The sequence below is a fragment of the Callospermophilus lateralis genome, chromosome 13 (assembly GCF_048772815.1).
Source record: "Callospermophilus lateralis isolate mCalLat2 chromosome 13, mCalLat2.hap1, whole genome shotgun sequence".
Classification (NCBI taxonomy): domain Eukaryota; kingdom Metazoa; phylum Chordata; class Mammalia; order Rodentia; family Sciuridae; genus Callospermophilus; species Callospermophilus lateralis.
In genome coordinates this window covers 106,302,724-106,325,210 of record NC_135317.1, presented here as the reverse complement: position 1 = coordinate 106,325,210, position 22,487 = coordinate 106,302,724, and the positions used below count along the sequence as shown (strand labels likewise).

Below are 22,487 nucleotides of genomic sequence, written 5' to 3'. Positions count from 1 at the left end.
TCGGGCCGCCAGTGGGCGGGGCCCCAGGCCGCGGAGGCGCGGTATATAGTAAAGGTAGGGCGTGCGCCGCAGCCAATTCCTCGGCTCGTGGCCGGCGCGCTAGTGCCGGTCCCGCAGTCCGCCGGTGCGCCCTTTCCATTGGCTTCCGCCTGCCCCTGACTGTCTCTGCAGAGGTCACAGGAGGCGGGGGTCCTTCTCGTCCCCAGTGGCAGAGGGAGCGGCAACCGGGTTCGTGAAGCCCCTGCGCCCCCAAGGGCGAGAGGAGTGCGTGGCTGACCGGAGAGCCGGCGAGCGGTGCGCGCCCCCCATAGGTGCAGGCTCCGAGCCGCCCAGCCGCGCGTCCCACCCTCCTCCTCCGCCCCCGCCGCCTCCCCTCCTCCCGCTCCTGCCTCCGCTCCTCCACCGCGCGTCTAGCACTCAGAGAGCCGCAGCGGCAGCGGCGCGTCGAGCCTGCGGAGAGCCGGGCCCGGTCGCCGAGCGGCAGCCGGAGCGGACACCAGGGCGCACGCCGCAGTCACCCATCCGCAGCCTCCCGGCGCGGCCGACCCGTCACCATGGCCCGCGGAAAAGCCAAGGAAGAGGGCAGCTGGAAGAAATTCATCTGGAACTCGGAGAAGAAGGAGTTTCTGGGCAGGACCGGTGGCAGTTGGTGTAAGTACGGGATCTGTAGCTCGCGTCCTCAGCTCCTTGTCTTTCCTGGGCGGCGCGTCCCCTGCGCAGGCCCTGCGGACAGTTCCGCACCCACCGTGCTGGCCAGGGTGGAGAGGCATCGGGTAGGAGGTGCTCCTCTCACCACGCCAGCCTGGGCTTGTCATCCTGTGAGAAATGCGGAGTCCCGACTAGGCAGAGGGTTACATGTACATGTCGCGATCTTGTCTTGGTAATTTGCAGTGCATCTTACCGATATCGTTTGAGCCATTCCCTCCTGGGAATGGTCAGGCTCCGGGAGACTGGCTATGCCTCTTCCCGGAGCCATAGCCCAAGTCCTTAAGAAAACGAGACTTGGGTTTGAGAGGAAAATCATGATGTAATCGCATCTAATGCAGGTGAAGTTGTATGTTATAGCATCCTTTTTTTCTAGTCCAAATATATGCTTAAGAAGAAGGGGAATGGAGAGGGGAAGAAGAATCCATCCATACTGCAGTATTTCATGATCATAGCCCTGGTTTTCCCCGGTGACCTCTCCCAGAGTCATCACAGGCCAGAAATGGCCCAGTAATCTGCATGTCAGGAGCGTCTAAGCCTTGACTGGAAAGACAGCAAAGTCTGGGATTTTTAAGGTCTGTACTGACAGATGCAGACCAGCAGCTTGGGTTTGATTACAGTAAAGGGTCAATGTAAGAAATGCATGGCACAAATGGAGAAACAGCTCATCTTACAGGATTTTGTGCAGCCTGTTGCTTCATTGGATGGACCCCCTCCCCCAGCCATTGAAAATTAGATACCTTACTTGTTTTTGCCTCTCTGCACCCAAAGGCTGTCAATTTTTTAGAAAGGTCATTTTGAAGGGCAGAGTTGTAGGTATGTGTATGAGTCGTGACTGCAGAAGGGAGGGAGGGACCCCCCCCTTGCAGCATCACTGCCCCCTTCTCCTTCTCTGGTGTCTTCATCATCATCATCACCACCACAAACACCTCTGCACACCACTGCAGTCACTAAGGCAGCCCTGAAAGGGGCTGTTGCAGTGCTCTCCTTCGGGAGGATCTGTGGGAATCTGCAGGAGAATGAGTCAGGGAAATAGTACTTGGCTGACATTTTGAAATGGAAGAATCTGGAGTATATGATTTTTGTAAAGAAAAAAGAATACAGCCTTCAGGGAGTCTGCCTTGACTGAAAGTGAAGGGTTAAAAATGCATCATACTTCAAGGTTAGTCAAGGTGAAACCTCATTCTGAAGAACAGGGAAGCACAGGTGTTCCTGAGCCATGCAAAATGCAGCTCACTGAAGTAATGGCTTCTTATTTCCTTTTATATTTTAGTTTATTTTGTGGAGACTGTTCTTCACTGGGCTTATCGTCGTAGTGTCTCAGGCATAAATGTGTTTTTTTTTTTTTTTTTTTTTTTTTAATGTGGAAGGGAAATCCTGAAGAACCATGCAGTGTGTTAGGGTGAATAGCTCCCAGCCAGGGTCATCTCCTAGCAACTCCTCGCAACTTGAGGCCTGGGAGGTGCACTGCGGAGGGCCGTCTCCTCCCCAGGCTAACTGCAGCCTCTCTCTGGTGTCCATCACAGGGCCAGGGGCTGCACTGACTCCAGGCATATGGTGAAATTTGTCTTCTAGTATATTTTCTTCTTCATAAATATATTTTTCCGTGCTTCTTAGAATAATATTTGCTTTAGAGGGTAAGGCAGTATGGAATAGCTAGTTCTTTAAGCCGACATTTAATATGGTAGCACCACCATGAGAGAGGAGAGAGAGAGAGAGAGAGAGTGTGAGTGTGTGTGTGTGTGTGTGTGAGAGAGAGAGAGAGAGAGAGATAATATTTGTGTCTTGATAATCCACCCAGCAAGGTGTGAGTACACTGATGTGTGAATGCAGACAGTCACGACTTGTCTTTCCTTCCCAAGGTGCAGGTGCTGGGCTAAAAGTCTAATTTTTGTTTTGCAAAAAGATTAGCTCTTTTCTTGCACTGTAAGAAAGGACAGAGCCTCTGTTAGGCAGGGAAGTGACAGCAATTGCAGTCTTGTACAGAGAAAATGCCACTTTCCAGCTCCGGGCCCAACATGGATGCCCTTGGGACGAGGGCAGGATGCCCTTGGCTCAGTTTTGCTTATAGGTAGATTTTCACCAAGATGGACGCAGGAGACTCGAGCCTGTCACCTGCTGGAGAAATCACAGCATGCAAATCACCTTGTGCTTTCCACCTTTTAGCTGGGTTAATGGAGGCATTAGTGGGTTTTTATTTGTAGAACTGGTCCTGTGCCTTTTTTTTTCATCTGCCTGTAACTTTTTGAGATCCAGTTTTTTTCCCCCTAACTAAAATTCTCTATTATTACTTGTTCTTTAAAAAAAGGAAGGCAAATTGCTTAAAAGGGAAAAATACCTATATCCCTTAACCCCACGGTGCCACCCCAGCTGGTTGGCAGGGCTTAGCAAACCTTTTTTTTTTTTTTTTTTTTTTTAAGCAGTCCCTGGTGACCTGTGTCTGGGTGAGCTCATGGCATAGACCCTGCCAGGCCCACATGCTCCCCTCTAACCAAGTGGCCTTAGAGCAGTAACTAAGCAGGTTTTGCCAAGTAACATCTCAGAGCAGAAAGAGGACAGTTCCACACTTCTCTTGAGGTGTCCTGTGGGCAGAATGAGTTGAATCAGTGTGCCCTCTGAGTGGCTTGGTTTTTCCAGTGCTCTATTTGTATTTTAAATTGTAACCTGGGGCACATACTTTGCTCTGTGTCAGAACAGGGGATCTGGAGTCCAGGGATCTGGAATCCAGGGATGAGCAGTCAGAAGAGGCAGATATGATTGAGCTAAGGAATTCAAGGTGGGATTGGGAGGGTAGTGAAATGGGGAAGAATCTGAAGCAAGCTGGGAGCTCTGGCTGAATGACCAACTCTTGCATCTCTTAGGGGCATTCACTGGAAAATTTTTCCAGATCTCTTGACGTCACAGCCTTGCCATTTGCCTACTACTGCTTGGATACAGAAGGCAGCACTTAACCCTTGTCCTGCTGTGAGGGAGGGCGCCACGGGCGGCTGTGGTTCTGCCTTATGCAGCCTCTGCCCTCTTCCTTTGTCTATGCTGTGTCTTTTCCTAGTTTTCTTGTTCTTTTTTTTTTTTTTTTTTTTGGAAGAGGAGAGAAAAGTTATGATTAAACGTTTCTGCTTGGTTTTATGTGTGTTTTCCTTGCTTTAATAGCTCTGTAGTGGGATTGCCTGGACTTTTCCTTCCTGATGGGAAAGTTTTAAATGCATGGAGAGGGCCGCATGGCTGATTCCCACCCTCCGGGTCCCCTCCCCCGGCCCCTTCCACCCTGTGCACTTGTTCTCAATAACACTTTTGTTCTGTGTTTTGTTCCCAAGGACCCTCCATGTTATGCATGAGATCTGGACCTTGTTAGAAGTAGCCGTGGTGACTCTGTCAGGCATGTCTCTGACTTGATAACCTTGCAGTGCGTTTGTTCTCACTGCTGCATTCGCATGGAGTGGTTGGCTGGCAAAGGACTGCCCTGCGATGCCCGGTACAGCCTGTTACCATGCGGCTAATCGGGGAGATAATCCTTGTAAACCAGTAACTGATAGCCTTGTTCTCATCTGAGGGCTTCATGTGGTTTTATTTTTTTCCCCTTTTTCTTCTTTGGCAGCGAGTTCAGCCTTCCTTCTGGTAACCCGTTAACTATGAGAAAAAGAAAATGGAGCTCTTCGAGTCAGTCATTGCTCTGGTGTCAGAAGATGAAATAAAAATGTGCTGTCCATTTTTACTGTAGGATTCCCATTGTTTGCTTTCTTCCCTTGTCTTGTCCCCCTGAAAGAAAGACCATGTGTTCAGTCAGTGACACACACCAAAGGTGGAGAGGCAGTGAAGAGGAGAGCATTGCTGGCTCAGCCTCCTTGCAGCATAAAAACTCAGGTGTCGAGTGTTTGGAAGAGCAGGAGCCTGGATTGTCATGTTCAGTGTCAAGGGATAAGCAAGGAAAGAAAGTGTATCTCCACGGGAGCATACTGTCATATTTTAAATGCATTGCATAAGCATGCAAATTTAGTGCTAGATTTTTTTTTTTTTTTAAGAGAGAGAGAGAATTTTTAAAATTTATTTATTTAGTTCTCGGCAGACGCAACATCTTTGTTTGTATGTGGTGCTGAGGATCGAACCCGGGCCGCACGCATGCCAGGCAAGCGCGCTACCGCTTGAGCCACATCCCCAGCCCAGTGCTAGATTTTTATTGGTGATCTTCATGATATTTTTTCCTTTGGGAATGAAATTATTTCCCATCAGAATCTTGGTTGTAACTGAACATTCCTCTACCTCCAAAACCTCTAAACAGAGAATAAGCTTCCTGTTCCACCAATGTTGGAAAAGGCAGCTTTGGAGAAGCAGGCTGGAGGGGAGCCGGGAAAGAAGCTGCTCTCATCCAGGAGCGTTAGGCTTTGGTTCTGAGCCATGACTCCATCACAGCCTTTTGTGTCCCTCTGTTCTCCCTGCAGTTAAGATCCTTCTGTTCTACGTGATATTCTATGGCTGCCTGGCCGGCATCTTCATTGGAACCATCCAAGTGATGCTGCTCACCATCAGTGAATTTAAGCCCACGTACCAGGACCGGGTGGCCCCACCAGGTAAACCCGCACAACTAGGATCTGTTTTTTTTTTTTTTTTTTTTTTAAAAAAACCCTTCGAACATTATTCTGTAAGACAGTGTTCCACCAGGCCTGGAAAGAAAAAACAAGGAGCTCCTCTCTGCTGCAGACAGATTGCCTGCCCGCAGTGCAGGCGGGGCTGCGGGGGTGGCAATGTCTTTCCACAGCCCAGGCGTGAGGGTGAAGAGTTGTCCCGCACCCAGCCTGCCTCTGGCCAGTCCTGTGCCACCATGCGCAAGTCGGCCTGAAGGGCCTGTCTCCCCATACCCCACCCTCAGGGGCTTGGTTAGTGGGGTCCTTTTGGGGCCTTCCCAGCTCTAACACATGCTTTTTTCTTTCTTGAGGGCTATGATTCTGATAAAGCCTTTAGAAAAAGCACTTCAGCTCCTGTTTTAAAAAGCTGACTTATTTTAGGGATGACTTGAAGTCTTGAAATGGGTCATCTACTCACAGGGAAGAGCAGTGACTTCAGGGGTCCAGTCTGTCCTGCTACTGACTTCAGTTTGACCTTGAGGAAAGTCATTTTCACTTCTTAATATTTATGCCTATTTGTTTAATGAGCTTTATTTACTGGCTTTGTGGACCCTTTTGTAGTCTAATTAACTGTCTCCATTAGCTCTAACAGCTTAAGTGAACAAAAGATTGTAACAGGAACTGCAGACTGTCACGTGAGTCCCCTGGTGTGATCTGGGTGCTGCCAGTGAGGCTGAGCTGTGTCCACACCAGTCACTGCACACCATAGATGGCCCACTGCCTCCACGCCAGAGGCTGACAGGACAAGGCAGCAAGCAGCAGGAAACATGAATTTACAGTGTCGCTCTTTCAAAACCTCACTGTCCCAAGGACCTAGAGAGAGAAGCGGCATTGTACAACTTCCGGGTTCTCGCATATAAATGACCTTGAGGTTGCTCTGTCGGGTGGTGAAGACTTGTCGTCCTTGCTTTCCCCAGGCAAGGGCTTACTAACACTCGATGTAGGTGACAATCTTGAGGCTGTCTGCATGGCACTGAGCTGCCCAGATCAGGTGCTGCTGCCCATCGCAGGCTTGTTAGTCCACCTCCCTGGTGTGGGAAAGAAGACCTTCGGAATGTGGTGGTGGCACATGTTGTCCTACGGTGCTAAGTCATATGGTCCCCCACTTTGTAGAAAGCCTTGAGTGTTTCCAGATGAAGCTAGGTGGGAGATGGAAAAGAAAAGCACGTTAGGTGAGTCTGTACAATGCTTAACCTGTCCTGCTGTAGGCGTGCCTCTAGGAAGGGCTCAAGCAGACTTTCCAATGTGCAGAGAAACTGCGGATCTTAAATAGATGTGGTTCACAGGGCGTCTGTGCTAGCAAAGCACGGAGCCTCTTCATGCCCTCTCCTGTTAGAATTCTTACAGTGGCATTAGTGACATAAATTTGTGTACATTTTTTATTGTGGTTTTGCTCCTTACAGGCTATTTATTTTTCCATCACAATGATGCTATTTTATAATCATTCTTGAACTTGAAGTCAAAGATGACCACAAAGCCAAGCAGTTTCTTTTATTTCCCAGATTAAAAAAAAAATTCCTTGACTATATAGACTTTGGAGTCTTTGATAACAGTTTTCTCCATGCTCTTTGCTAAAAAAGGAAATTTCACCTTCGAAAACAAATAGCCAGAGCATCTGACCTTGTGAGGATTTGCAAATGACCTTGACTTGACCATGAAAGGTGCTCAGTCTCTTCCAGCCCGCTGTCTCCCTGCCTGCCTCCCTCTTCCTTCCAGCACCCCGCCTAAAAGACATGTTCCTGGTACCTATATTTAGTGTGTCTACAGCAGTTGGATGCACTGACAAACCCTCACTTCTCCAAAGCAGTGTTGGTTGCTCATCTGGGAAATATGTGTTCTTGTCCTTTGGTCTGAGTCCCAGGAAAGTCTTGGGTCTCCATTTCCCCTGTTGTCTCCTGTTCTTTGTCTTAGAGACTTATTTCTCTCTCCTTTTCCTTACCCATGTCCTTATCAGGAGAGTCTAGACCAAGTTCTCCTGCCCACTTGTCCTGTGGGGTTTTCCTGTATCTCTACAAGGGACAGGACATTTATTTGAAAATAATGGTAACCTTCAAGGAGGGCTGCGGAGCACTGGCTGCCAAGAAGTGCCGCCTTCAAAGGGTCACTGAAGGCCCTGCATGTCTAAGGGACTCTTACTGGACTCTCCTCTTGGTACCATTCAGAAAAGATTTTTAAAATTTGTATTTTGGAGAGGTGACAGCAATTCCTTAAATGTGTAGACTGAACAAATATGTGGAAGAATATCCTGACAATTTTTTTGGCTTCAATTTCATGTCTCTAAACCTCCATTTTTGTAATGGTTAAAGAGAGAAAACTCTTAAGTCAGATGTACCTAGGAAGTGGGAAAGGCTTCAAGGATGAGCTAATGCTGTTATCTGCTGAATGTGAGGCATGAAAACAGACTTGTCCCAACTGGGTGTCGAGTGCCCTCTCCACACTGGGATACCTTGTAATTAGATCTCTTCCAAATAGCATGTGTGGTGGTGGCAGTGACAATTGTGCAGTGCTGGTGGGTCTCTGTGTCTGTAACACTGGACACACTGATAGGCCAAACATGCAAATCACAGAGAAAAGACTACACTACAAAATGCAAGTGAAGTTTCAGGAAAAATGGGTAACATATCCAGTTTCTTGGCCCTAAGCAATAATGGCTGTTAATGCATGTGACATTCCCTAAAGGTCTTACCAATGTGGGATGTTGAACAGAACTGCATACCCGCCCTGGAAGGCATAAGGCTATAGTCTCAGCTGAGATGTTGAGACATACTATGTTGCTATTTTTGTAGCTCAAAAATGGTTGATGATTGGTAATTTCACGTTGCCTATCCTAAATACCAAAGCAGCCCCTGAAATCCTAAGCCCTGTAGCACATAGGTCCATGGTCACTGTGACCTAAGAAGGAACAGCAGTTGGAGCCAGATATCCCCACCACTCAAATACTTTCTAGCTCAGTAAGCCTCAGTTTTCTCATCTGTAAAATGGGAGCAATACCCTGTGTGAATAATGAGGTGATATATGTAAGGCAACTAGTAATTTATGGAGGTACACTTACTGGTGTCAAGGAACGTGTGGCTGTGATGGCTGTTTTTCTCAGTAGCTTGCCCAAGCTGTGAGTTGTGATATGGCAGGGATTTCTTTGCTCACTTAAATTTTCAGGGAGTCAGTAGAACCTTAGCTTTCTCTGAGGAGTTTGGAAGGCACTGGATTAAGAAACACCTTTTAGCTGGGCATGGTGGTGCATGCCTTAAATCCCAGTGACTCTGGAGGCAAGGCAGGAAGTGACAAGTTCAAAACCAGCTTCAGCAATTTAGTGAGGCCCTGTCTCATAAAATAAAAAGGGCTGGCAATGTGGCTCAGTGGTTGAGTGCCCCAGTTCAATTCCCAGTACCAAAAAAAAAAAAAAAAAAAGAAAAAATGTATATAAAAATCATTTTTTTAAAAAAAAATTTTTAATATTTATTTTTTAGTTTTTTGGCGGACACAACGTCTTTGTATGTGGTGCTAAGGATCGAACCCAGGCCGCACGCATGCCAGGCGAGCACGCTACCACTTGAGCCACATCCCCAACCCCTAACAATCATTTTTAAAGGATTGGAGAGAATCTGACTTTGCAGTGGCTCTGTAGCCTTCTTTTACCCACCGACACCTGCACAGCTGCCACCCTCCCGTCCACAGGCGGATTGCTCAGGAGGGCCCTGCCATAGTGATCGCAGTGTCTCCCTCAGTCTGCTAATGCATTTGGGTCTGGGGATGGGTGCTCTTCTTAGCTGTGCAGAGAAGGCTGAGCATGCACGTGCACAGACACCCAGTTTCACCCCCACACTCACGTGCACCAAGCCCTGTCCTGTTGACCCTGCTGGCCCTGCTACTCCTAACGCTGGTGTAATAGAAAGGTCTCTCCTTCCTACTGCCCTTCCCCCACCAAGGTCACTTGGCTTTGCTACTGCACAATGAACTGAAGGTCACTATGTGTCAATCCTGGGTACAGGGAGGTTCCCAGGTGGCTTGCTTCCTGGAGTAGGTGTGAATGTACCCTCCTGTTCTTCCTCTTGAGGTTGTGGGTGACCTTTTGTTTTGCTCTTTATAAAGATGGCTCCCTGCTGACAGAACTCCTTTTGCAAGAGTCATATTCTTGGCTTGTTGGTATCAGAATGGGGCAGGAGAGGAGGGAGGATGCAGACCTGCAGACCACGGTGCACTATCAGCAGTGTCGATTTCATCTTGTTTGTGAAAGGAAGACATCTAATCTGAAAAGCCATTAGGGTAGAAGCGGTCACAGTGAAATCTTAGCATGCTTAAGTAGAATTCCTGAGAAGTCATTATGTCAGTCTCAGAAAAACTTATTTTTTGTTTTCAAGCTACATCACACTGTATTATTTCTCTCACCTAAGATTTCCAAGGGGAAATTAGAACTATTTTGTCTCCTTAGACTTTGAAGGAATTGTTATTTCAGAGTGTGATAAGGTGTTTTTCTACTCTTCTTTTTTTTTTCTGCTCTAACTAGAATCTGTTGGTTTATAATCTCTCCTCTAATACATATGCAGATCAACTGCTCTTGCTTTCCCTCTCCTCCCTTCCTGCCCCCACATGATCCTGCAGCCTGTCCCTGGAGATTGGATGAGGTGGCATTGATGATGGTTTCTAGAAGTTACTACCCAGCCTGTGGTTTGGTAAAGGGCTCACGGCCGGGAACTCTACCTTCGACAACTTACCTACTCATGTAGCTATTTCTTTCTAAAGCTAAGGCTACAGCTTGTAAGTCAACTCTTGGGTGTGCAGAAGCCTAATGATTAACCTAAAAATGTTCTTAGAGTTACAGAAAAATGGGTCCCACTCTGAACACATTTGAAGATGAGTAAGTACAGCTGAGACCGCTGACAAGTAGGACCAGGTACCAGCCTGTGGGGGTGAGTGCTGGCGGAAGACAGCGCTGGAGCCTGAAGCTTCACTTAGGGATTTTTGGTGGTACTAATCCAAGCAGGGCTGCAGTGTGGAAGGTGGTAGTGGAAGAGTGTTGGCCTCAGACCTTTAGGTGGGACAGTTGGTTCAGTGGTCCGCCCTAGGAACTGAGGACTGTGGGCTCACTCAATGCAGACAGACTGGAGAGAAGCTGGGAAATGAACTGGATGTATTATCCAGTGGCTTCAAACAGGAAAGCATGTCTTTTCCCACACACATGCCTGGATAGGCCTCACCAGATGTCACGTACATAATGCAGTGTCCTTCAGGATGTTAGTTACTTAGTATTATGTTTTATATTTAGACAAGTCAAATATACCATGTGTTCTTGTTCTTTGACCTTGAACAAAAAAGCATCATTAGTATAAAATGCTAGGATTTGTCCTTTTTTCTCTTTCTTGTCCTGGGAACAGGCACAAATATGAGCTGTACACAATGTCAAACAAACATAATGGTCCTGTGGAATTGTATCTGTTTTTAAAAATCATTCCAACTAAATACTTTTTTCTCTGCTTGCCTAAAAAATTAATATACAACTGAAGGGAAAAGACTGGTGATAAAGGGTAATTCTTGATTGGAGAAGGCCTTCAGCCAATGTGTAGCATTTGGCTTAGGCAGAGGAAAGATTTCTGTCCACCGGGGCTGTGGAACACCTCAGTAGACTGTAGGGAGCAACTGAGCCGTTCATCCAGGACCTTACAGAAGACTGAGTGTCTAGGAGGAGCTTAGAAATACCCCCGTCTGCAGGCAGAAGGCTTATTCCTGGCTGATCCCACCCTGAGTCATGGGCTGACCCTGAGGCCCAAGGAGAGTCAAAGTCAACTAGTTTCCAGAGAACACCGAGTGGCCTTTTTCCTGTGCCCTTTGTATTCTGTTAGGTAAATTGAACTAGGACCACACAGCTATAATGTGAAATAAAAATAAGAAACAATCTAGAAATATCTTAGTTCCTACTGAGTACTGCCATTTAAGGCTGGGTGTGTAAAGTCACACAGCACCCCACAGTTGTTTTTTTTATTTGGAAATCACTTTCCAACTTGGAATGCATAGGAGACTGTGATAAGGATGCATTGTATGTGTGGTTACATTTAAAAGCATCTCTCTGCTTCCTGGGCCCGCTTAGTCATATGGTAGCCTCTTGGAGGTTTCTGTGGAAAATGATACCTATTTAGAGTACTTGGCTAGTGATTCATCAGATGTATTAAATGACAGTTACCAGCAGCTGTGCTTTGGGATTTGTTTGAGCTAACTGCTACAAGGTTAAAATGGCCACATTCTAGTTTAAATACTTCAGACTCATAAGTAGAGAAATTATAACCTTGTCACATTATAAACTTAACTGGAAACAAAATACTTCTTAATGGAAAACCTCTTTTGTGTCTCCCTCTGTGGTACTGGGATTGAACCCAGGGGTACTCTACCACTGAGCTGCGTCCCCAGCCTGGTTGCTAAGTTACCAGTGCTGGTGTCAAATTTTCGAAACTCCTGCCTCAGCCTCCTAAGCCACTGGGGTTCAAGGGGTGTGGCACAGCACCTGGCTGCCTTTCCCCCTCTCCCCCTCGTTTGTCTCTGTTTGCTGGGGACACCCACTGGAACAGTAGTGAGGAATGCATTCCTTCTTTGTTTCGCATGAGATGGGCATACTCGGTGCCTGGGAAGGGTATGGAAGTGACTCTGGAGTATATCTCCAAAAAGAAAGTATGGAGCTGCAGGGCTGTTTTTTTTTTTTTTAAAAATCCCTATCTTTTGCAAAGTTGAACTAATCATTGAAAACCAAATAGTAAAGTTTCACCCACTCACATTCCTATTTCAGTCCTTTCAGGGGACTTGATTAAACAGTGGTGTGTGGCTGAAGGCAAATGCTCCTGTGGTCCAGAGTGGTGCAGCGTGAAGAGCTCAGCCAGTTTAACGTTAACTGGTAAACTCGAGTTCAGGTACGCGGGAAGCAAATGCTTACACGTCTGTCTTCTGGGCTATAATTTGAAACCACAAGCCAGTGATTGGGTGTTCTGCTATCTCTGGCTTCTTCGAGTTAACTGCAAACAAAGGTCATCATTGTTCTTAGTATTACTATATCTTTAAGGAACGAGCAATGGAGAAGGGATAGGCCTAAAGTGTCCCATCTAGTGCGAAGACAACAGGTGAGAATTCCAGTCCATAGGTGGGACTTGTGCCTCCTTGGGAAGCATTACAGCTGGGGAATTTGAATGTGGCCTGCAAATAATAAAGTTGCCAAGTCCAGTCCTGTTTCTTTCTATTTCTTGTCAGTGGTCTGATAAAAGTGGAGTAAATGATTTGGCAGGTTTGGATCATTTCAAAAGTCCTTTACCTGCTCTTACGAGTATCTGATTGCTTTAGAGAAATTGCTTTTGAGAAGAGGAATTTCCCTCAGGGTTTGGAGATCTCATCAGAGAAGCCTCCTAATTGAGACTGTCCAGGTCAGAATAGTCCAGGGGACTTACTTCTGGTAGTTTCTAGGGTGAGAAAGTCCCATGCTACACAGCTGAAAAGACAGGAGGTCAAAAAAAAAAAAAACGCAGATCTGCAGAAGAGCCAAGGCAGGGCCCCGAGTTGCATTGGTCTCCTGACTGCTTGTGTGTGCAGGTAGTACACGTGTTCCTAGTGAGCGTGTGGCTGCAGGAGCTGTGTGACCTAAACCCAAATTATTTGTACATCTTTTCTGGAAACATTTGAATGAGAAGTTGGGTATCTTAAAAGGATGAGCACTAAGGCTTATGTTGGTCACCACCTTCTGAGACCCCTCCGGACAATCCTTGACCTTACAGCAGAGAGTAAGCCTGGCTGAGCTTCCTGGGACTTTGCTGTCATTCCTTAGCTCCGTCTGCCAAAGACTTCTATCACTTAAAATGGAAAGGACAAGATACCCCTACAATCCTACCAGCTGGGCAGGTTGTAGGGGTCCTAAGACTCAGTGCTTAACTGACCATTTCAGTCCCTGTATTTTGGATTCGTCAGTTTTTGATGCTTCTCAGTAGAGAGTGCAGTCAAGATTCTCCAGGTCAGCCTCAGTCTGCATTCTTTCCTGTGGTAACATGAAGACTCCATGCGCCTGTGCTTACAGAAGGAGTTGAGCTTCCAGGTATAAATCGGTGTGAGACCACTGTGTGTTTTCTGTGTTTCCCATTTGCCTCTCCTAGGGAGATATGAGCCAAATTGTGCAGCACTCTGGGCCAGTGCTATCACTGCATAGAATACCATTTCCCAAATCAGACCTCAGGTGATTGCTAACAGAGGTGCTTGTTAATAGGAAAGGCTGGCACAGGTGTCTGGGTAAACACAAACTCAGTGTAGACCCCAGCTCTAAGGCTCCTGAAAAACACACTCGTACTGACTGAGGGGAGCTGACTTTGGGGTCTGACACGTCACCTTGTCTCTTTATTGTGGAGACCTGGGCTTGGCATGGTGAACAAGGGAAGCTCCTGCACAATCCCACCTGCTTCATGTCCTTTTTTTTTCTGTGGGAGAACCTGGGAAGTAGCCTCACTGTTCAGACACATATCAAGGAAATGGCACTTTGGCCCCTGAAAGAGAGAATACAGAGGCAACCAGCACATGAGAGGCAGACCCCTGGGTGGGCAGTGGAAGTGGCCGAGACAGGACAGGGCTTTGCAGTCAGTTCCCCCACGTTCACTCTCGTGGGGACCTTCCAGGCCCCCTCTCCTCTTTGTATCTATTGAGTGAGACACTCCACATTTCATGCTGATCTTGCTTACATTTTGTAAGCAATTTGGTTTTTGCTTCATCAGCCACTGCTGCTGGGCCACAGGGTGCATCTTGGTCACTGGTCACACTGTTTCTTCTGTGAGCCAGCTGCAGTTCTTGCCCCCTTCCTCCCCAGGGAGCTCCTCTGGTTCAGACTTTGGGCCTCCTTACCTGACCTTCGTGTCACCCCGCTGGCTGGCCATTGCTACCTCCTCTTCCTGCGTCTGCAGTGCTGCTTGGCCCTGGCACACAGGTCTTGTGGAAGGACATTTCAGCCTGACGGATGCCAAGGCACTAGCCTCTGTCTCTTCCATAGCCTCTCAGGTGTGTCTGTTTTCTCTAGACCTGAGGGCTATTCTAGGAACACTGCACATTCCTGAGTTATAGTGAGCCTCTGGCTTGGGGTTGCCCTGCCCGTCCCCCAGGCCCAGGTGAGTCAGCTTGACTCAAGCCAGGAATGACCCTCCCCAGCTGCCTTCCCCATTCCACAGGGAGCCTGCTTGCTGCACTGCTTTGTATTGGTGTAGGGGATCCCTCTGGTGGCTTTACTGTTGCAGGTACCTGTCATCCTAAGTGCATGGTTCTTTGCACTGTGCATGATCACAGTGCATTTTCCTAATTTAATGTAGAGAGATCGCTTAGGATCTATACCAACAAAAGGTTCAATTGTGGTGAACTTCTTCATTGTAAAAAGAAGAGCTTTCCTGAGCAGACGCTGCTCCTCCCCTGGGACTCCCTTCTGTCCCCGCCATAGCTGTTCTCCCATGTTCTTCAGATCCCACCTCATCCTTCTCACCATGGTTCTTATGTCACTTCTGAAGTCTTGGCCTTGGGCTCTCTTCTGCCCAGATCTTCACCCTCACGATCCTTCTCTTCCAGTCTCCTAGGACGTCGTATCCTTGGAAAGGTGTGCTCACAAAGCCCCCTCACCACGGAGCCACTTGTGAAATTCGGAACCATCCTTAGTCACTAAAAAGAAATAACAGCCACTTGGTGCCATGGCTGCTGAAGCCTGGTTCTCAAGCCCTGCAGATGGTGCTGCTAGGTTTTAATTACTGCATTCACCACCTCCACTTTGATGATGTCACTGTCCTCACATCTGTGTCCTTATTGCCACTTGTAGATTTGAGTTTCCAAGAGCAGCAAACTAGGATTCTTCAGGACATATTCATGTTCATTAAAAGATTCTTGAATTTTGTGCTTTGAATAGACGGGCATGGTGTGGTGCCTGTGAGGCCGCGTGTTTCACCAGTATTTGGGGGAATGATGTGGGTGCTCTCTTGACCTGCCAGGCATGGTGGGAGGCACAGAGTGTGCAAACCCTAGGCACACAGACTTCAAATTTTACCTTGCCTGGTACTGATGTGCTCAGACCTGGGTTGGTAATTGCACATATACCCCAGAAACCCCAGTTCAGGTTAAAAGATCCATGTGAAGTCATAAGAGCCTGCGGAGCAGTGTCGATGTAGAGTTGGAATGTACAGAAGATCTTGGTGCTCACTGCTTTGTTTCGCACCTTACTAGCTAAAATGTGCACCCAAGGGTCCTAGAGGAAAAGCAGGCTTTGGAGCACTGCACACCTGGGTTGGAATTCTGGTCCCACGTGCTGTGATCTCAAGCCAACTACTGCGTAGCCTTTAAGTGCAATTGGTATTGTCATTCATAAAGTGTACATGGTGCCTACTGTGGAGCGACAGGCAGGAAGTTGCTTGATATGTGATATTACTCCTCATTATTACACTAAGTACCCGAGAAGCAATTTCCCAGGGAGGCAAAAATTAAACCCACTGCTTTTAGCCAGGTGTGGGTGGCAAGTGTACATGTTCAGGGAAAGTCAGCTTTCCATTACCTTGGCTTCTCACGAGGAACCTGTCTCTTTCTGACTCTCCACCTGGTCCAGGATTAACACAGATTCCTCAGCTCCAAAAGACTGAAATTTCCTTTCGCCCTAACGATCCCAAGAGTTATGAGGCCTACATGCTGAACATGATGAGGTTCCTGGAGAAGTACAAAGACGCGGCCCAGAAGGACGACATGATTTTTGAAGACTGTGGCAGTAAGTAGATTCACTGTAGATGTTTGTGGTTGGTTTTCTTTCTCGCTAATTCTAATTTCCCATTTCTATTCGTTACTTTCTGGTTGAGGAATACTTGTGAAATAATTAGAAACTAAACTCTTGCCATATTGAGAAGATGCTTTTTTCTTTTTTTAAACTGGAGGCTGCAACGGAAGAGACAGTGTAACTTCAAATATTACTATTTCCTGCATCTGAAAGATGTTCTTTAAACCTACTCCTAGACGCCACTGCCTTTTATGATATAGATCCAAAGACGACAATGACAGTTTTAATTTTTGTGTCCACGGAGATGTGTAGTTGTGTTCTCCAAATCTTCCCCGAAAATTCTACTTACTGAAGAGAGCACAGGGCCTTGTCTGGCCACCATGACTGTTTGGTGTAGTGAGTTAGGACCCACTGATGGACGAAGGAGGGACTGTGGTCAGGGTACACTTATAGATCCTATTTGGGATCAGTAGTGAAATGCATCTTAGGCAGCTGAGTACTACGGATGAGGAGATGAGCTGTTTCCTTTTACTATTTAACATGCTAATTAGGGATAACGACCCAAAACTAGGAAATTCTGACTGAAAACTATCAGTTCCAGAAATGAGTGACAATTATTTTGTCTTGTAACGTCCCTGCTATTGAGCTAAACCAACGTTGACCTGTATGAAAGACACTGCTCGTGAAGGATGCTCCAGTTTCCTTTCTGTCTTCTAAAATAGCTGCATAATCCTAGATTTAGAGGCAGGGAAATACTGCCAGAGACCAGATAGGGGCTGATCATCAAGCACAGGTGCCATGAGGCTTTACAGTGAGCCTAGTGCCAGCTCTCACCTTTGGTAGCACATCTTCTTAGGCTTGGTGAAAGGAGAGAAGGCTGCTGGAGATCTCTGCTCTACTGGCTATGCATGATATGAAGAGGAGCACCGCCTTAGAACAGGAAATTGAGACTAGGAACAAGGTTCTCCTCCTTTTTCCGTAGTGCTTAGGGAATTGCTGGTATAATATCAAAATGATGTTTGTTTTTTAGGTGTTCCCAGCGAACCCAAAGAACGAGGAGAATATAACCATGAACGAGGAGAGCGAAAGGTCTGTAGATTCCGACTTGAATGGCTGGGAAATTGCTCTGGACTCGAGGATGACACTTATGGCTACAAAGATGGCAAGCCCTGCATCATCATAAAGCTCAACCGAGTTCTGGGCTTCAAGCCAAAGGCAAGTGGGGATATTTTAAATTATGGAATTGAGATAAAGACTTAATTGATGTGAAAAGATAACCAAAGTAAGGGCGTTTTAAAATATATTCAGTTGAAACCCTAATCATAGAGCAACACCAAAAAGTTTTGTATCTGCCCTGAAATTCCTGAAGTGAAAGTGTGAATCTCATTTTCTAGCTACAGAAATTGAGTGGCAAAGCCAGATTTTGAAGTGAGCCCTGTAGCCCTTTTCTTAATATTTCTGCTAAGTATCCCGATTGCAGTTTCTATACGTGAAAACTCTTTAAAAAAAAAAAGTGGAATTTTTTTAAAGTTAAAAGATCTCCTGGATATGCAGTCATATTTCTGGTTTGGGTCTTCCTGGAACCACAAGAATTTTCAAAAAATTTATTGTTTGGTAATATGAAAAAATGATTTTTTTTCCCTGAATGATGACTTCATTGCAAAAAACAAATAAACCCCACCTAAATCAGATTTTTATAACCATTCTGTTGGCTTCCTGCAGCTGTAATGGGTAAACATTATTACAAACATTTGATAAATGTTTATCTCACCATTTTGTGAGAATATATTAATATATTAATTCTTTAAAAAGAAAGAAAAAAGTTATTTGTGTCATCTCTGCTTTTATAAAGTCAGTTATTTTATTCTCTCCCCCAGATTATGAACGAAACAGGGCTGTCCTCTCTCTTCTAAGTGGTTTCTAGCAGGTGTCCCTCCTGTCATCCTACTTGACCAGTTTCCAGCTCTGACAGAAGTGACTGCAGTACTGAGTGACGTGAACACGCTCATTTCATTTCTGAAATCTGCCCTTTTGTTCAGTAATCTCCTACTGAATGCTGTTAGTTTATTTCCACAGTGCTTGGTACCCATGAATAATATTTTCAAAAGAAAATCAGCGTAGAGATGAGAAGTTTTATTAACTGAAGGATGCACCAAAGCTCTCTTATTACCACCAGAGACAGACGTGGCTAAGCGGCTGGCTGGCTGGCGGAGCTCCTGCAGGCATTAGTGTATTTTGCCACAGAATTTTGATCTTCTTTTCACTTATAGAAAGATATGACAGAAGAAGAGTGGTGGGGACCATTATAGCATACTTGTATTTGATATTCACATTGCTAGGCAGTGCTCTAGGATCATTGCTAGTTAGCAATGAAAGGCATTGGTGTGGTGTGGCCACAGGTGACCACAGCTCATCTCTGTGGAGTCCTCAAGACATCGAGTGGTGCTTGCAGAGGCAAAGCTGGGCTTGCTGTGATCCATCCCCCTGGATGGAGTGCCTGTCAGGGAGGAGCACCCCCACCCCCATCATACCCAGCATGTCCGGTCTCTGCTTGGTCGTATATCGCCCCCTGACTTATCACTCCCTCCAGGGCCCTGCCCTGATGCTGTCATGATCACCTTTGTTAGTGGTGGCAGGACTCCAGCATCTCACTTGGTGTGCCTGTTTCCTCAGCTTCTGAGAGTAGATTCTGGTATCTTCTTTGATCAATAAGCATTTTATCCAATTTTTTAAAGATAAATATATTGTTGGCAGGAAGTTTCAAAAGACTCTAATCTAGATCATCATTTTCTTAACTTCCACAACAAAGAGTAGCATCATGTTGTTGATTCCTTACTGGTGTACAGAACCATCTATTCTGTCTGACTTTAATCAGACGAGAAGCAAGCAGGTGACTGTCTTCAGCACTATGCTCATCACACTTTCCTGAGGAGCAGTCAAGCCAGGGATAGAGCTCGGAAGCTCTAGAGGTTCACTGTGGCAGCACCATCAGGCTGCACCCCTTCCCAGCACCCCTTTGTTTAGGGTAGTGCGCTCTCCAGCTGTTTGACATACCAGACTTTGTTAACGAGTTAGTAGGGAGCACTCCTTTGGTGGCAGCCTCCCCAGCCCTGGGGATGAGCGTGGAAAAGGAAAGCCTGCTTGCAGAGGTCTTGTTTTCTGTGGCACAGAGGAAGGCCCAGGCTGTGTGAAAACAAGTGTCAGTCACCTTTCCCGTGTCCTGGCAAACCGTGAGCATTGTTTTTGGGTTGGCTCTTATGTTTCCCTGTCCTCCAGTGACGTGTGCAGTCAGCCACTGTTGAAGTTCCATTCAGCACTGGCTGCATTACAGCCTGATCGTGGGCTCACAGGACTTGGGCAGTTAGTTCACTTTCATTTCAACAAACTCGAGACTTTTCCGAGATTGGTCAGGAGGGGTCATTCATTTTACTATCCTGATGTGTTTTATTATTTCACTTGACTTATTGTGACAATGCATATTTATTTGGCCTGCAAACCAGTTTTATATTTTAGAAATTAAAAAAAAAAATTCTTACTGACCAAAGTGGGTTTTATTTTTAGCCTCCCAAGAACGAGTCCCTGGAGAGTTACCCAGTGATGAAGTATAATCCAAATGTGCTGCCTGTTCAGTGCACTGGCAAAGTAAGGACACGTGGGTCACTCGAGGGTGGTGGGGTTGGGTCAGGGAAGGGGGTGGATGAGATTGTTTTTAGTTAGAGACAACATTTTAATATAGGAAACGAGAAACATTGCTTTTGAATGTCAATCTCAGGAATTCGAGTTGTAATTATACTGGGTAAACTTCCCACAAGGACCGAAAAGTACAACAAGAATAAAACCATGTGTACTTTTCTCCATTGGTATAAGAAATTCAGATAACTGAATTTAGTCCATTGGAATACTGGTTTATAGAATTGAGAATTTAACTTCCACAACAAAGAATAGTGACATGTCATTAATTCCTTACTGATATGCAGAACTGTCCCTTCTGTATGAGCGGTTTTCTGCTGACAGAAACTGATGGCAGTACTGAGTGACGTGAACACGCTCATTTCGTTTCTGAAATCTGCCACTGTGTTCAGTAATTTTCTTCTGAATGTAGAAGTGCTTCTCTCTGTTTAAAATGTGGGAACATCTTTTATTTTTTTCTTCTTCAGTGAATAGTGTCACCTAACAATTGGTAGTATGGGCTTCTCTTTAAAAAATTTTAAAGATTAAAGTAACAGACATCCCATTGTCCGGCTAGATACCTGATGAATTGTTTAGAGATAGAATTTTAGGATGTTTAGAATAAAAGGGAATTCCCTTTTATTATTATTAATAAAATTTTGTATTATTTTTTGTTTTATGTTGGCACCAAGAAAAGAAACGGGTGTAAGAAATCAGAGAGAAATAGATACACCTTTGGAGACAGTGTCACTGGGAGTAGTATTGGTGGGAAAGGCCAGAACATTTTTCACTGTTGACCTCTCATTTCCAGGAGACTGTGCAGGCTTTGAGAACTACTTACTTGGTATTTTCCTTGGTTTCCCCATTTGCACAATGAGAATAGCTCCTTTTGTGACAGTCTCAAGGCCCCTATGGATTACACTGAATATATGTTCTTCCTGTGGCATCAGACGCCCCCACCAGTGTCTTCTCCTGCTTTGTGTTCCATTCTTCTGAGCCAGGTCTGAGCTAGACGTGTGGGGGGATGGCTGGTTTCCCTCTAGCAGAAGTCTGCACACTGTTTGGTGGGGTTGAGAATCTCATTTGTAAAGTGGAGATCCGTGATGTGAACCATTCAGCTCTCCTTTCACTCTGGTTTTTAGCGAGACGAAGATAAGGATAAAATCGGGAACGTGGAGTATTTTGGCCTGGGCGGCTACGCTGGCTTTCCTCTGCAGTATTATCCCTACTACGGCAAGCTCCTGCAGCCCAGGTACCTGCAGCCCCTGTTGGCCGTGCAGTTCACCAACCTCACCTTGGACACTGAGATTCGCATTGAGTGTAAGGCATATGGGGAGAACATTGGGTACAGTGAGAAAGACCGTTTTCAGGGACGCTTTGATGTAAAAATTGAAGTTAAGAGCTGATCACAAGCACAAATCTTTCCCACTAGCCATTTAATAAGTTAAAAAAGATACAAAACAAAACCTACTAGTCTTGAACAAACTGTCATACGTATGGGACCTACACTTAATCTATATGCTTTACACTAGCTTTCTGCATTTAATAGGTTAGAATGTAAATTTAAAGTGTAGCAATAGCAACAAAATATTTATTCTACTGTAAATGACAAAAGAAAAATAAAAATTGAGCCTTGGGACGTGCCCATTTTTACTGTAAATTATGATTCCGTGACTGACCTGTAGTAGCAGTGTTTCTGGCCCCTGAGTGTTGCTGCCTTGTGTATTTTATTTAGTGTACAGTACTGTAGGTGCATACTCTGGTCATTTTTCAAGCCATGTTTTATCATATCTGTTTTCTACTTTATGTGAGCAAGGTTACTGTCCAAGGTGTAAATATTCAATGGGAATAAAACTGGCATGGTACTTTTTTTTCTCAGTTTGGCTCTTTCAAGGATAATGGCCTATCAGTGAGCATTTTTAACACACTCCATAGTCTTTTCCTGTGATGTTAGGTCTTGATTTTTTTTTCCCTGGGGCTGGGGGTGGGCTGTCATGGGGAACTGCCCTTTACATTTTACATGACACTACAGAAAAACACAAGAAGGTGATGGGTTGTGCTGTGCTTCATAGCGAACGCCATCTTGACCTCTCTTGCCTTGTCCTCCAGCGAGCTCTGAAGCTGTCTGAGACCCAGGCCTGCACCACTCTGCCAAGGGGCAGGGCTCATTTGCTTGTGCATTTTCTTTTTTTTTTTTTTTTTTCTTTTCCTTTATCTGGAGGCATCACATGCTGGTGCTGTGTCTTTTTGAATGTTTTAACCATTTTCATGGTGGAAGGATTTTATATTTATGCAGTTGTACAATTTTATTTTTTTCTGCAAGAAAAAGTGTAATGTATGAAATAAACCAAAGTCACTTGTTTGAAAATAAATCTTTATTTTGAACTTTATAAAAAGCAATGCAGTACCCCATAGACTGGTGTTAAATGTTGTCTACAGTGCAGATCCATGTTCTAACATATGTAATAATTGCCAGGAGTACAGTGCTCTTGTTGATCTTGTATCAGTCAGGTTAAAACAACGGACAATAAAAGAATGAACACATTCCTCACATGCGTGATCACTCTCGTCCAAATGCCCCAGTCCGGCTTCCATACTTTCTGAACTGTTAGTTATCCAGGATCTTGAAGAAGTATTGCACCTGGAAGACAGACACACTCTTTCATTAGTCCTCACAGAAGTTTGGCCTTTTTCACCTGCACAAAGATGTCAAAGCACCCCTTCCAAAGAGCCCCTGAAGTTAATATGAG

General features: G+C 45.6%; 2 protein-coding genes across 4 annotated transcripts in view; one reads left to right on the top strand and one right to left on the bottom strand.

Moving 5' to 3' along the window:
* The first annotated feature begins 64 nt into the window (after positions 1-64).
* On the top strand, positions 65-22,284 carry Atp1b1 (ATPase Na+/K+ transporting subunit beta 1). The gene is made up of 6 exons (XM_076873128.2): positions 65-651; positions 5,142-5,270; positions 15,907-16,062; positions 17,099-17,283; positions 19,630-19,710; positions 20,880-22,284. Exons 1-6 carry the CDS (start codon positions 555-557, stop codon positions 21,141-21,143), a joined length of 912 nt encoding a protein of 303 aa, XP_076729243.1. The 5' UTR covers positions 65-554; the 3' UTR covers positions 21,144-22,284.
* Positions 22,095-22,487, bottom strand: part of Nme7 (NME/NM23 family member 7) — a 181,895-nt gene continuing 181,502 nt past the window's right edge. For all 3 annotated transcript variants that reach the window (XM_076873124.2, XM_076873126.2, XM_076873127.2), the window contains one exon: positions 22,095-22,378. In XM_076873124.2, coding sequence (XP_076729239.1) covers positions 22,346-22,378 — 33 coding nt within the window. In that variant the 3' untranslated portion in view covers positions 22,095-22,345. The remainder of the gene's footprint in view (positions 22,379-22,487) is intronic.